This window comes from Mustela nigripes, chromosome 5 (genome assembly GCF_022355385.1).
Source record: "Mustela nigripes isolate SB6536 chromosome 5, MUSNIG.SB6536, whole genome shotgun sequence".
Classification (NCBI taxonomy): Eukaryota; Metazoa; Chordata; class Mammalia; order Carnivora; family Mustelidae; genus Mustela; species Mustela nigripes.
Window position 1 is genome coordinate 68585377 of NC_081561.1, and position 12132 is coordinate 68597508.

At 41.6% G+C, this 12132-nt stretch overlaps 1 protein-coding gene across 2 annotated transcripts in view; it reads left to right on the top strand.

The window, feature by feature from the left end:
* The window catches only part of SLC35F1 (solute carrier family 35 member F1), a 391741-nt gene that overhangs the window by 342527 nt on the left and 37082 nt on the right, over nucleotides 1–12132 (top strand). For both annotated transcript variants that reach the window (XR_009404454.1, XM_059400616.1), the window contains exons 4-6: nucleotides 3372–3531; nucleotides 8685–8841; nucleotides 10662–10714. Coding sequence is in view for 1 of the 2 variants with exons in the window: in XM_059400616.1 (XP_059256599.1) it covers nucleotides 3372–3531; nucleotides 8685–8841; nucleotides 10662–10714 (370 nt within the window). In the remaining variant the exon portion in view is untranslated. The remainder of the gene's footprint in view (nucleotides 1–3371; nucleotides 3532–8684; nucleotides 8842–10661; nucleotides 10715–12132) is intronic.

Below are 12132 nucleotides of genomic sequence, written 5' to 3' on the forward strand. Positions count from 1 at the left end.
GTCTCCTAAAGATTAATGACTGAATCAGAAGGGTTTTTGTTCTTTATGCTTTATTTAACAGCCCCAATTGTGGACCTCTGTTATCACACTTCTCTCTTTTATTACTCCAACAACCACTTTGCTAAGGAGTTAAGCCACCAGAAAAGTATTGGAGAATTATTTTGTCGATATGTTTCATGCTATATGACCACAGGGAAAAGGCTGGAGCCAAAAAAAATCAACAAAAAGTAATAGCCTGTTTACTAACAGAAGCTCTCAAATGTTTATTTCCTTCTGTAGTTACAGATGCAGGGATGAGATCTCTACCTGTGGCAATTCCTGTCATCGACCCTCATTAATATGTTGTTTAAAAAAAAAAAAAAAACCATGACAATACTGTTGTTATGGGGGGTCCCGATAACAACAGTTTGAGTGACCTTGAGCATATCACTTCATCTCTTGAAACTTCTGAGACCCCAGCTTTTAAATAAAGGCAGTAGGGGGAGTCTAGTTGATTCTAAACTGAGGGGCGGTTGTAAGTATATATGAGCATTTGTTTTAGTGGCCAGTGCCCAGCAATGCTGAAAGCCCTGCAGAGATCATGGGTCAATCCTGCCTATTACACTGCCCCATCCAAAATGCCAGCAGCGCCTGAATTAGTCCTAATGTCCTTCCTATAATCAGTGATACCAAGTCAAGTACCTGTCCATTCATTAATTCATTCAGCCACCCATTATTGATCCCCCACTGTATGCTGGGCACCAAGCTTCCCCAGCTGAATATTCCAGAAACCCTGGCTTGAACTGTATACTTCTTTATTCTTTCCTTTTCCGTTTAAAGGTATTCCCCATCTATAGGACCACCAGCCATGTACAAATAAGGATTTTTCAGATCAACCCATTAAAGGAATAGATCCCAGAACTCATCCAGCTCTTTGGGGTTTCTTACGACATTGAGAACCAAAAACCCTCACTCAGTCCTCCCCAAAGTTTGAACGACGGCCTGGTTAGCCTTTCATCATTCAGGAACAGAAGCCCTCAGCTCCACTGACCAAGGGCTTCCAGCTGGACAATGAAATCCAAATTGTGGAGCTTGTAGCTAAATATTTCAACTATTGATTCAATCATTTCTAATTTTTAAAACAAGACACACCAACTGGTTTTTTTTTGTTGTTGTTGTTGTTGTTGTTGTTTTGTCCAATGAATAATTTTCACTGGCAAACTCAAATTTCCTAATATACTTCAGTGGCATTTGAAGCCTGTTGTACTAACTGCCTTAGAGCATTTTACCATATCAAATAGGATCATTAACTTGCTAATTAACTGTGCAGTAAGCAAGCCTGTGCTATTGGGCAATGCTAGCAGCCTCCACCCCAATACAGAGTCCCTCAGGGGAGTGCTGTGACCTATAGACTCAGACCCCAGGCAACAGACTCTTACTCAGCATTCACTGGGCCCTTCCTGGGGGGGGGGGGGGGCAAGGGAAAGCTTACAATTCTGATTGCTTGTGATGCAAAGGAGACCAAGGGACAAAGAACCCTGAGAGTCTGCCAATCACAAAAACCCTTTGGGAAGGAGGGGATTCTGAGTGCTGTTTATGGTCCCCAAAGTCATGCTGATGGGCAGGTGGGCAGGCATGCTTTGCAAATATACAAATATTTTTCATCCTTTAATGAATCTTGGATGTTACTGATCATCAAAAATCCTATATGTACTTGTTCAGTCACTATCATTGGGATTCTTCTCATGAACACAGCAGGGTCTGGGTACTGAGAATGTAGTCCTGCTCTCATAGACCACTGGACACATAAGGAAGTCAGACATCATGCCAATAATTCTGTACTCATTACGTATTGTTGCAATCAACACTATAAAGGACACAGTACACAAGGAAAGCATGGATGGACCTGACCTAGCCTAGGAACCCACGAGGCTTCCTTGAGAAGGCAGTATATAAGTGCAGGCCTGAAGGAAAAGGGGGCAGGAGTTCGGGAATTCAGATGGGGCATTCCAGAGGAAGGGGGATGCATGATTAAAGACCCTGAGACAGGACAGAAAGGCTTATTCCAGGTAAGATAGGATGCCAGCTTAGTCCAGGTGGCAAAAATGGGAGAGAGGGGCATGAATGCACTTGAGATGTTTAGAAGATGGAATTGGCAGCACTTGGTAATTGACAGGATATAGGCAGTAAGAGTGGAGGAGTACAGGGATCACTGCCCTGCATCTGACTTGGGGTGCTGAAGTCACTTGTTTAGGATTCTAGCAGAGGAGTGGTACAGGGTGGTGGGACAGAATCATCAGTTTCTCATTTGGTACCTGGACTTGGAAGTCCTGTGGGACGTAGTTTGTCTAGTGGAGATCCTGCCTTGCTGGAGCATCCAAAGATCACTGTGTTTTACTAGGATGGAGTAGAAACAACCTGCTCTGGGGGGCCCAGAGCATGTGTTTGGAAGCACGATTACAGACCAGCATGGAGACCCTTGTAATTTATAAAATGTTTTCTCATGTTTTATGTCTAAGCTTCTCGGTCCATTTTGGAGGAAGTCAGTGAGTTAGTCTCTTCATTATACTAGCAGGAAATTGAGGCTTCCTGAGTTTGTAATTTGCCTGAGTTCCCGATACTCTGAGGAAGGATACGGTACTCAAATTCAAATCTCTGGACTCCAGTCGCCACGGGCTCCTCATTTCACCACGTTAACTTGCTCCATGATTAGGGCCGACTCTCTACCCACTCCTGGGGCTTCCATGTCAGGTGGAATCTCACTATTAGCACAAAATATGTAAGAAACGAAATAAAAATCTTTTTCTATCCTCTTTATTCCCTCCCCTCTTTATTCTGTTTTACAACAGAATTTTTAAAGTATTGTAAACTTGAGAGTCATTTTGTGTTTATATTTAGAGAAATATGGTTACAAGTAGCAAGGAGTCAGTTATCTGGGAGAAATTTAAGTTCAACTTTTGTCTAAATTCTAGTAAATTATAAAACATGGTAAGACCTCTGCCTCTTCACCTCCCATCCCAATTTACTCCTAAAATAGTGGAACCACCTAAAACGGCTCCGCGTGTTCTTCCCTCATGTGAGGTGTTCTGGGAGGCAGACCTGCCCCCACCTAGTTGGCCTAGTTCACCTAGTTCACCTAGTTGGTGAACAGGATTCTGTTCACCACCATCCTGTCATCCATTGGCCTTCTGCCCTTTCCCTCACAGCTGGGGAGATGTTTAAGTAGTTTGCGCTTTTTTCAGAGTCTGTTTAACTGAATCAGTTCTGGGTCTACACAGACACTCAGGTTCAGGGGAAATACCTTCTCTACAGGGTTGAGTTATTTTTCTTTATTATATGGGAAACTTCTTCCTGAACATCCTATTGTTGCTAACCTTACTCCTTCTCTATAGCTCTTGGACTGCTTTGTGATCCCGGTGGTGATTTTGCTCTCCTGGTTCTTCCTGCTGATTCGGTACAAGGCTGTGCATTTCCTCGGCATCGTGGTCTGCATCCTGGGAATGGGCTGCATGGCAGGAGCGGATGTCCTCGTGGGAAGGCATCAGGGAGCAGGTGAGTCCCTAGGTGTTTGCCCCATTACGTGCCCATATGTGTGAGGCCAAGACAAGATGTGGAATGTTCGTGGTAGGGTAGGAACAAGGAAGCTGGGTTCCCAGTGTCTGTGTCTGAGTCATGTTTGTTCCTCAGCACCTTGAATATGGCATGTGGGAGGTGCTTAATCCATGTTTCATGAGTAAATTAAAAAGGCAAAATACAAAATTTCTGCTCTTTCTGCATATATTCAGAAACATTCAGATGGTGTTTAAAATTGGGGGTTAGGACCCATTTGGAGGCTCTTTTGGAAGGTCTTTACTGCCTGGCCCAAACCAGCTGGTTAGACATGGTGTTGGTGGTCCTCTCTTGAAGTGCAGGGGCCTGCCCCAGCCTGACCCTCCAACTCTTTCTTTCTCAAGTCAAGGAAAGACTGAGTTCTTAAACCACTGGGTGAAGGTTGGTATATAAGCTAAGAGTGGATATTTGAAGTTTGAAGACTAGATTGAGAATACATAATATTTTTATGGAGGGGAAGCTAAATTTAGTCTCCTTGTGCATGATTTTTTTGTTTGTTTATTTTTTTGGTAGGATTTGTGGTTATCAATCACAGCTTGTAGACCTATAAGGTAAAGCTTCAAGATTTACTCATCAAATTGCAATAAATCTGATGGGGATCCTGATTCAGGATGATGAGGATGGTTTCCAGAGGAACCTTTTTTAAGCCTTGAAGTTCTTTAAAATGTACAAAAATTCTTATGCTACATAAGGTTTTGAAGAACAGGAAAAAAAAAATGACCTCCTTTGTTAATATCAAGAATAGGATAGAAAGTATTCCCATTTCTATAGTTCTTGGACTTGTCCTTCCTTGTAGGGAATTAGATGATAATCAAAATTGGGATGTTTGTCATAATGAACCTAGGTTGTATGAAGTGCCTAGGTTGTAGGAAGTGTAGAAAATAAATACATTTTATCTTTTCAGGTTGTATCATAGAACATTGTAGCTGAAACAGACCTTGTTCAGCAACTTCTTGTGACCCACAAGAACGCTAAGATACGGGGAAGCCAAGTTGCCAAGGTCACAGAGCTACCAGAGCCGGTCTAGAATAGAACCCAAGGCTCTTGAACTCTGGGGGGGCTTCCTTTCCTCTTCCACATCTCTGGGAGCTAAAGATACAACACGGAGTAAAAGAGAGAAAGCCTTGGGTTCCTCACGAACCCACTGCCTACACAGCATAATCAACCCTACCTTAACAGATGGGCTAAAATACACACACCAGCTTCTCCGAGATTCTTTTCTATGAAACACTGGTTCATGGGATATCAATAGATATCATGTGAAAGGGCCAGCTTCATGCTCTATGCCCATGTGATCCTGATATGGATAATCTCTTTGGAAAAATCAGATAGTTTTTTGTTTTGTTTTTGTCTGATATAATGTGGCTAGTGGTTCTGAAGTTATAATTTAATTACACTTTCTGTGCTTTATTGGAAGGACAGAAACATAGACTAAGCAGAACCGTCTGCCCTTATTTATGAAAATTCTGCTTTGCTGAACCTTAGCCATTGGACCACCTGCTGTCATCTTGCATTTCCTGGTCAAGGAAGACCATTGCCCTGACAATCTGAATGTTCAAAGCCCAGAATGTTTAAGCTAAATTGAATTGATTTCACTAGACTGTATTCACTTCTCCTAGGGACAAAAAAATATCTTCTTGATTTCAAACGCAGTATTAGGAGAGGAGTGATACTCTTAAAGAAAAGAAAGTAAGTCCATTTGAGGATCTTCCGAAAGAAATAATTTTTTAAAAAACAATGCAAAGTAGCTCAAACACACTAGAGCAGGTTTTATCTGTTTAAGACTCACAGCACCCTCCTTTTTGTGATATGTGAAGTCTTCGTGTTAACAATTAAAATTTATCATCACGAGTACCTTTTGTGCTAAAGTAAGGGGGCCCAAGTACATGGTATGGTGTTCTAAAGGCAGCCCAAATATAGGATCAAGGGCTTATTTTATAAAATATATTAGACAAAATAAATAAGGCAGCAATTTAAGCTGTCATGCAAAATGTTTTGGAAAAAGAAAAAAAAAACAGTCTGGTTTTAAGGACAATCTAATATTAACAGTGGCGTGCATCACTATGCAAAACAGTCCATTTGTTTTCACCTTGACAGTAGAATTGGCTCAGTGTTATTACTCACCAGGGACAGAAATTTTTTGAAATACTTCAGTCACTCATCAGAACCTCAGTCAGGCATTCAACTCAATATAAATCATCATCCCCCAATCAAGAGCTTTTCATAGGAAAAGAGACTGACTTCATCCTTTTTTTATTGCTTGATCCACAGTTCACCTTAGCTTGGGATTTTGAAAATTCTCTCCTCAAGCACAGGGATAACGGCCTGTTCAAAGTTCCTCTGACTTCATTATAATTTAAGTAATTGCTCTCATTCTTCTTGTTAGGATGTTTCTTCCTCATTTTGATTTAAGCCTCGCTAAAGGAAACGTCACAGATGGCAGCAGGCTCAAAATGTCCATATCAGGAATCATGCTTCTGAGGAATCTTTGCCAACAGCTTTGCCCTCTGCAGACAGAAGTGGAGAGAAGGCACCCACAGTCTGTGGCCCTAGGAGGTTCTGCCTTGGTGCCTGGGGAGTGTGCTGTACAAGTGGGAGAAAGTCCTAAGACTAAGATGAAACTCAATTAAAACAGCTCCTTATGATAAATATATTTCTTGCTCTCCACTATGATCATAATTCGACTATAATACTTTTACTGCATCTTTTAGTTCATTTATTAAAGATGTTAGATACCTATAATGACATTTTTTCTTATTATTAAACATAATTTTGTAGTTATTTCAAGGAAGAGAAAAACATATCCAAGGAGGAACATTTTAATTAAATCAGAAACAAAGAGTGACCATTTTTTTGGTGCAAGGCACTTTCCCATGCATTATCTCATTTAATTCTCCTAAATATGCAAAGAAAGTTTTCTTAGTCTCACTTTTGCAGCTGAAGAAATCAAGGCTAATGGAGATGAGAAGTGTGTGCAAGGGCACACCAGTACTAAATGGTGTGGCTTAGACGTGAATCTAGCCAGTATTTTTTCTGCTACATCACTTGTACTCATTTCTCTATAATCATGACCCTTATAAGAAAGGTACAGCTGTTCTATTGCAGTGAATTAGGAGAAATGACTGTCTCGGGTTGCTCAGTATGATATAGTTTCCTGAGTTGAGGGAATTTGGTACTAAAAACAAGAGAGTACCAGAAAAACAAGGCAGTTGGTCACATTTAAAACTCAAAAATATTCAGTGGGATGGGTTCATTTTCATAAATTATGTGAATAGTCTTTCAACACTCCAGAATAGTCTAATTCACCATTTATTTCTCCATCTGGTGTTTAAGTAGTGGTTTTCCAGGATGCTGACTCCAGCAAGCTCTCTCACCTTTCAGTGACTCTTCGCTCTGTGATCCTTACCAGGAGTAGAAATTGGCCTTAGGAAAAGTGACACGGTTAAGAGTACAGTTGACCTTTGAACAGCATTCATTTGAAATGCAAGGGCCCATTTGTACATGGATTTTTTTTTTCAATAAATACAGTATGGCACTGTAAATGTATTTTCTCCTCCTCTTGATTTTCTTAATATTTTCTTTTCTTCAGCATATTTTATTGTAAGAATACAGTATATATTACATATACAAAATATGTGTTAATTGTTTATATTATTGGTAAGTCCGTAGGCTTATTATTGGTCCACAGTAGGCTATTAGTCTTTAAGTCTTTGGGAGGTCAACATTTATATGCAGATTTTTGACCATGGGTTTGGGGGGCAGTGGTCGGCACCCCTATCTCCTGCATTGTTCAAGGGGAGCCTGTAAATATAGACTCTCCCAATGTCACTGCAGAGGCATGAATGAAGAGGTCTTTCCCCAAGCCCAGCACAGATTCTTTTTTGTGAAGTCATTACCTAGAGAATGCTCAGTGATCCCAAATGAACACTGAAAACCTGGTTCTGTGGTTTTAGTTGTTCCAGCCAACCTGGGAATCCAAGGCTAACTACCCTGAGGTGTGAGCCCCTTCCCTAGAATCATGCTGGAGAGAGCACCCTTCCCATCTGGCCTCTCTTGTGCCTCGGAGCTTCATGCCTGCCATGCTCCCATATGCTGAGCTGTACAGGAGGACAGAGCTGGAGACTACTTGAGTACAAGCCCTCTTGGGCTGCTCAAGTCCACTCTTTTTTCCTGGTTTCACACTTCCTAGAATAGAATTTGCCTAATGATAAGAAATAGTGGGGTGTAGCACTTAATTAAAAATTGGCCAAACTCAAACCAACCAAAACTGGTTTTAAAACAAATAGACATTTCTGGGGCGCCTGGGTGGCTCAGTGGGCTGAGCCGCTGCCTTCGGCTCAGGTCATGATCTCAGGGTCCTGGGATCGAGTCCCGCATCGGGCTCTCTGCTTGGCAGGGAGCCTGCTTTCCTCTCTCTCTCTCTCTCTGCCTGCCTTTCCATCTACTTGTGATTTCTCTCTGTCAAATAAATAAATAAAATCTTAAAAAAAAAAAAACAAATAGACATTTTTAAGAAAATATTAATGTAATAGTGAATTACCTATATTTTCACTCTTGCATTACTTACTTTAAGGAGTTGAAAGTTTCAACTCATAATCTCTTTCACTCTTATTTTCTAAGCAAGGACATATTTTGCCCACAGTCAAAATAAAGAGTCCCGACTACTTCTGTTACAGCTTCTCTCCGTGTAGAGCAGAGGGTGAAAATTCAGACTAGCTCTGTTTGTGCTACACCATGTTCACTAAACTGTTGGAAAGCACCCTGCAGCAAATATAACATGTACATGTATTAGCATATATTCCTAGACATATATATAGACAGTAGACACGGGGCTTTGTAGAGATGGTGCATCCTAGAAGCAACTGGTCGCTTTTTGGGGTAAAAGAAGACTTCTGGTTGGGCATACACAGGCAAGATTTTTATACCAGAACCTATCTGGAGCGCAGTTAAACACGCTTTACTAGATCTCAGTTGGCAAATTACCGGACTTTTGTAAAAACATTGGAATAGAATAGACAAAGGAAGTTCAATTTTCTGGTGCCAGATTCTCATTAAGAACATTTTAATGAAGCTGCATTTGTGTTTCTTATTTCTAGGGGAAAATAAGCTGGTAGGGGACCTTCTGGTCTTAGGAGGAGCCACGTTATATGGTATTTCCAACGTCTGGGAAGAATACATCATCCGAACCCTGAGTCGAGTGGAATTTCTGGGGATGATTGGACTCTTTGGGGCTTTTTTCAGCGGAATTCAATTGTGAGTAAAAATGATAAGAAATTCAGACAGTAGATACTCTTAGGGCTTATTCTAATTATTTTCATTTAGGGTACAGTTTGTTGCTTTATTTTATAAAAATCAAGACTGGAAGCCTTTCACTAACCTCCTCCATGAAATCTGAAAACTCAGCATCTTTCTTAGTAAACTTCTTCAAAACTAAACAAGTTTATTATCAATTATTAGAAAACCACTTAGTGGACTCTGAGCACAATTTATAAGAAAGCAGTAGAAGTACACTGGTTCTCCCAAACCAGCCAGTGGTTTTACTTAGAGAAGTAGAATAGCAAAGCATAAATGCCATGATTGGATGCACTTCTGAAGAGGGACACCTGTTTACTTCTGACAACAACTGCTAGAAAGCTCACAGTGTAAGTTTGTCCTTTCACAAGTTCATTCTTTTATTGCTCAAGGATTTGCCTGAAGGAACCATATTTCAAATTCATCTCTTAGAAGTTTGGTGTTCTCTTGTCCTTAAACATATGGAGATAAAACACAGACATTCATCAAGCATCTGAAAGTCCAAAACACCCCACCTGTCTTGATGTATATGTGTTACCACAGACTAGTGCCTCAGAATCATCGTGAGAATAAGTGTCAAACGAAGCACACTTTTCCATCAAGAAAGACCATATGTTTTAGTTTCACGTAAGGGGTGAAGATGGATAGTACAGCCCGCAGTCTGATTTCACCCAATCCCTTTCTATAAGGCAAGTGCCTTGTCATTGTATCAATTCAGTATCTTAAATTATTTATGGAAGATATTTTGGCATTGCCTTAAACATGTTTTGCCAATAGGCTGTTTCCAAGAATCCTCCAAATCTTCGTATCCCAAGACATGGGGAGAAAACCCCATAGCAAACGGGGCACGAAGATGGGCAGGGTCTCTGAAAAGGATTTATTTTTGATTCATTTTGAAAGTGGGATGGCATTTTTAAAGCTCCTAAATTTGTTGCTTCAACTTTGTGAGAGGAAAAGAGATTGCCCTGTTCAACAATTCATAACCAACATTTTGTAGATAGAGGGCTCGTTTTATGGATTCTTATTCCTGAATCCAAAAAATATCCACAGCTATCCAGCACTCATTTGTTTTCATTGTAGTCCATTTGAGTGACTAGAGCCCCTCAGCGCCACTGCTGGCAAAATCAAAGTGGCACAGGGCTGTGTGTGTCAAATGGGGTATGTTGAGTGTGCGCCCCAACCAACATATTTCTGGTGGAGCAGGGCCAGTTTACCCTCCTGGTCCTCTTCTGGAGCTGTGGTTCTCAAAGTGCGTTTTTCTCACCAGCAGCAGCCGCACCACAGGAGAACTTGCCCCCCTCACACAGCCCAGATCTGCCGAACTCGTCTCTCTGGGGAAGGAACAGGGAAACTGTTTCAACATGCTCCTCATATGGCTTTTTGGCACCTTAAGGTTTGAGAACCACTGCCCTAGAGAACCCTCAATCAGAAAACTGACTTCGAAAAAAACCTGATGAAACCTGCAAGCACAGAAATTTTCCCTACCTCACCAATGACTTGTCAGAATGCATCTAAGCAAGAAGAAATCAAGGCCTGCAGGCAGACTCTCTGGGGAAAAGGCCAGTGGGAGGTTGGAATGCCACCATGCCCTCGCCGCACCTGTAGGGAGGAACCTCAGGTTGCCAAAGCAGACTTCCCTGTCCCTGGCCCAAGGTTGTTTTTGCAATTTGGTGGTTCTTTTGTGACTTGCACAAATCTGATAAATGAAAAAATAAGGAAAAAAAAAAGGGCAGGACGCATTATAATCTCGCTCATGGGGTCTGTTTTCTTTGAATTTGCAGAGCCATAATGGAGCACAAGGAGCTGTTAAAGGTGCCCTGGGATTGGCAAATAGGTAAGAGCTTTGCTCACCTAAAAATCCTGTTTTTAGTAAACCCGAGGGATACGTTTGAAGAGTGATGTGGGTGGGTGTGAGGCAGGAAACATGAAAGGATTCAGAATGCAAAGGACAAAGGAAAATGAAATCCCTTGTCATTTTAGGAATTTGTGTACACGGTAAGAGACTAACCTGCATGATTTCTAATGTTTCCTAATTGAGCTACTGCCCATTATCATCGTCAAGATGCCATTAGTGTACACACAGAAGTATGTTATTAGGTTAAAGACCAACCAGAAAGAAATAATGCTCAGAGGCAGTGGTGGGACATAATTGACAGCAATTTTCTCTAGCCAAGAGACACAAAACTGATGTGATCATTAAAAAGTGGCACTTTAGTAAAGGGGGAAAAATGAACAAAAATGCATAAAAGAAAACAATGTAATGGGCATTTTGAGCCCATAAAAACCTTTTCAGAAGGGAGCACTTTGCACATAAGAAACGGTTAATTGATCTCCAAGTAGACTGGGTGGAAAATACCAGACCCGCTCGAGCAAGTTAATGGTCATCCAGGGTATCTCAGATTCCACCTGTTCTGAAAATCACTTTTCTTTAAAAAAAAAAAAAAAATGGGACAAGGATTTAAGATCCTAGGTGATTGCTGTAAAGATCACACAGCAAGCCCTGAAAGGTAATGGTATTTAAAACCTTCTGCCTAGATACCCCTTCAGTGTCTATACCAAGATGCATGGTATGAGGCCAGTATGCCAGCAATGAGCACAGGGCGTGGCTTATAAGGGTGCTTGGAAAACACACACTGAATGAGTGCGGGCTGAAGCCAGATCGCCCACACGGAAGGAGGCTGCTGGAGACCCCTCCAGCTTACGTGCATTTTGATGAGATTGACGGCTTTAGTCAAATTCTGCTTCCACCAGCAGGGACAGCAATGACATAAGCTTCCCGGCACCGCCTTACCTACCCCTGACCTGGAAGTGTCCAAGGCCAGCTGGCTGCTGACATGATTCCCTCGGAAGGCACCCCGCCAGCTACAGAATCATGTATGACTCTCCCTAGGGGTTATCACTAGTGACTTCAAGGGCTGCCGCCTCTTGTGTCTGTCACAGAATCCTGCCATTTAGTTTCTTGTGTGTTTTGCTCTAGAATGTTACCATTCAGTGAAAATCACTAGAAGAGAGGGGGTGTGAAGAGGAGAGGAGGGCCAGCGGGGAAAGGAAAGCAGCTGCAGGTTACAGAGGCATTTGCCTTTGAGACTCTCGGAGCCAGGAAACAAAACGTGACCCGTGCTTGGTAACACTTCACACGCAGTGGTGTAAATTCATTTCATATTGATAGTCACGGCAGTGATCAAAAATAATTTGTCCTCTAGTGATATGGATGTCATATGCATCTCCACCGAGGTTCTATTCTAATTCAGT